General features: G+C 39.5%; 1 protein-coding gene across 1 annotated transcript; it reads right to left on the reverse strand.

Annotated features, from left to right (window-relative positions):
- Window positions 1–940: 940 nt before the first annotated feature.
- On the reverse strand, window positions 941–1,496 carry LOC120294427 (protein SHORT ROOT IN SALT MEDIUM 1-like). The gene is made up of 3 exons (XM_039314504.1): window positions 1,429–1,496; window positions 1,139–1,347; window positions 941–1,092 (listed from the first exon to the last, which is right to left on the reverse strand). Exons 1-3 carry the CDS (start codon window positions 1,494–1,496, stop codon window positions 941–943), a joined length of 429 nt encoding a protein of 142 aa, XP_039170438.1.
- Between the last annotated feature and the right edge of the window lie 716 nt (window positions 1,497–2,212).

The following is a 2,212-nucleotide window of genomic DNA, read 5'->3' on the forward strand; positions in this document are numbered from 1 at the left end:
CTGAACTTTTAATTCACGCAATCTGACTTCAAATCTTATTAATCGAAGAGAAGATTTATATCCAAGCCGACAAGAGCTCCATGTGATTTTTTTTTTTTTTTTTGCCACTTGGATTATCAGCTAATATTGTAAAACTAAAAACCTTGAAGATGAAGATCGTAATCCAACATTGAGCAATTAGATTTCTCAATATGAATATTGCAATCGAGCTTTTGTTAAACTTTGTTGGTTTAGCATCTAACTCAAGAACCAACTTGCATAGTGTTGGTCCCTAATTTTTGGGATCGGGGATCAACCTTATTGAGCTTGAGATTGGGGATTAGACTAACTTTATGGTATGGGTCTAGTTCCAAGGTTAACCCGAGACCGACCAATTCTTTTTTCATTTTTTTTCATTTTTTGTATTCCTTGAAAAGACAAACTTTTTAAGATTACACATCCATTGATAATGCGATATTGAGCAAGCAAACTATGAACACTAGTGTATATCAAATGGAAATACAAGAAAATGCAATAACATAAATCTCCACTTACCAAAAGTGACAAACCATTGAAGATGAACATGAGAAATAAAATTAGACAATAAAATGTTCAAAATACGTAATATAAATTATGAATTACACACACACACACACACAAAGTTTGTCACGCCTCGATCCTCAGGCACGCTCCCATCCCTCATCTTACTTGATTGATAGTGATGTTCCATGACGCATCGCCAACCCTTTCATTTTAATACGCATCACGGAAGAAGATAAAATAATCCTCAAACAATAAAACAATGCGATAGAAAAGTAGGGCCATATTTTTCACAACTGAAAAACCACAACCACACTTTTATACAAGGCAAACCTCATAGTATATATTACAATACTATTAACAAGAGTCTGATCTATCTCATAACAGTTCACACTCAGGGTTTGCAAAACGGGGTGAGGTCTCAGTCCTCATCCGGGTCATACTCCGGATCATCCTCGGGATCCTCCTCGGACCCCTCCTCCGATTCCTCATCAGGGTCCTCTTCTTTGGGTTCTTCCTCCTCAGGTTCCTCCTCCTCGGGTTCCTCCTTCGAGTTCACTTTTGGGTACACCTCTTCTTATTCGATTTCTCCTTCTTCCATGCTCCAGCTGGAGTTTACTGCTGATGGCTTGGGAGAGGTCGAGGTCACTCTCGAGCTTAGGATCTTTAGCATCGATCACCGCTCCGTCCTTGGTATCCGTGGTTTCTTCTCCAAATGCTGCCTCTAAAATGAACAGAGGCATATCACCCTTCGATACGGGACCCTCTCTTTGCCCATCATGGTAGTGACGATACCATGACCTATACTCGTGGGGCCTCAAGGCGTCTCTACCCACATCAACCTAGACGGTTGATTTTATCAGAACATACTCTAGACCTTCCGGGTGAGGGTGTATCGGAAAGTGGTACCTTATTTCGGTGATCTCCTCAGGTATATCAAAATACATGGGAGGATAATGAGGTGGATGTGCTGCCATTTAGGGACTCGAAATACTGTCCCACAATCGGAATGAGATTATATCTCAGCAAGTTCTACTCCCTAAGACTCAATTAAGAAGCCAATACAACTTAGGGTTGCCTAAGCATAACACAAGTTAGAGGACTTACCTTAGCCTCAGTTCCATTCTTGCAAGTTAGTTCTTTCATAAATACTAACGGACATAGCACCCAATCAAATCAGATCGAATCATCGATTAATCAACCTAGTCGATTACATATTACTCTGACCATTACCCGATTATTTTAACCCATACTATGCAATCTCTAAGATAATATATATCTAGTCACCGAGCCCCATGCATTCTCTAAGGTGACATGTCTAATCATCAAGCCCCGTGCATTCTTTAAGGCGACGTGCTTAATCACCGAGTCACGTGCATTTTCTAAGGTGATATACCAAATCACCGAGCCACGTGCATTCTCTAAGGTGACGTACTAATCATCGAGTCACATGCCTTTCAAAGGTGATATATAATCCACAAGTCACATGCATTCTCCAAGACACTCTTGGTTTCCGAGCCACGTAATACAACTTTTTTTCCCACCACTTTATATAGCCCATCAAAATATTATCAGTGCTATAGACCCATGCTTGGTTATTTTCCAATCAATTTCTGAAATTGAATAATTTATGAATAAAATCATAAAATCATAATTAATTCAATTCAGCACAAATCAACGCCCAAATAAATAA

Source organism: Eucalyptus grandis, chromosome 6, assembly GCF_016545825.1.
Source record: "Eucalyptus grandis isolate ANBG69807.140 chromosome 6, ASM1654582v1, whole genome shotgun sequence".
Classification (NCBI taxonomy): Eukaryota; Viridiplantae; Streptophyta; class Magnoliopsida; order Myrtales; family Myrtaceae; genus Eucalyptus; species Eucalyptus grandis.

Excerpts from the sequence above, each read along its gene's own strand:
- LOC120294427 (XM_039314504.1), bottom strand. The coding sequence starts at position 1,496 with ATGGCAGCACATCCACCTCATTATCCTCCCATGTATTTTGATATACCT. Across the intron at positions 1,348-1,428 it reads GAGGAGATCACCGAAATAAG|AGACGCCTTGAGGCCCCACG; the intron begins GTACCACTTTCC and ends TGATGTGGGTAG. Across the intron at positions 1,093-1,138 it reads CCTCTCCCAAGCCATCAGCA|AGGTGTACCCAAAAGTGAAC; the intron begins GTAAACTCCAGC and ends TCGAATAAGAAG.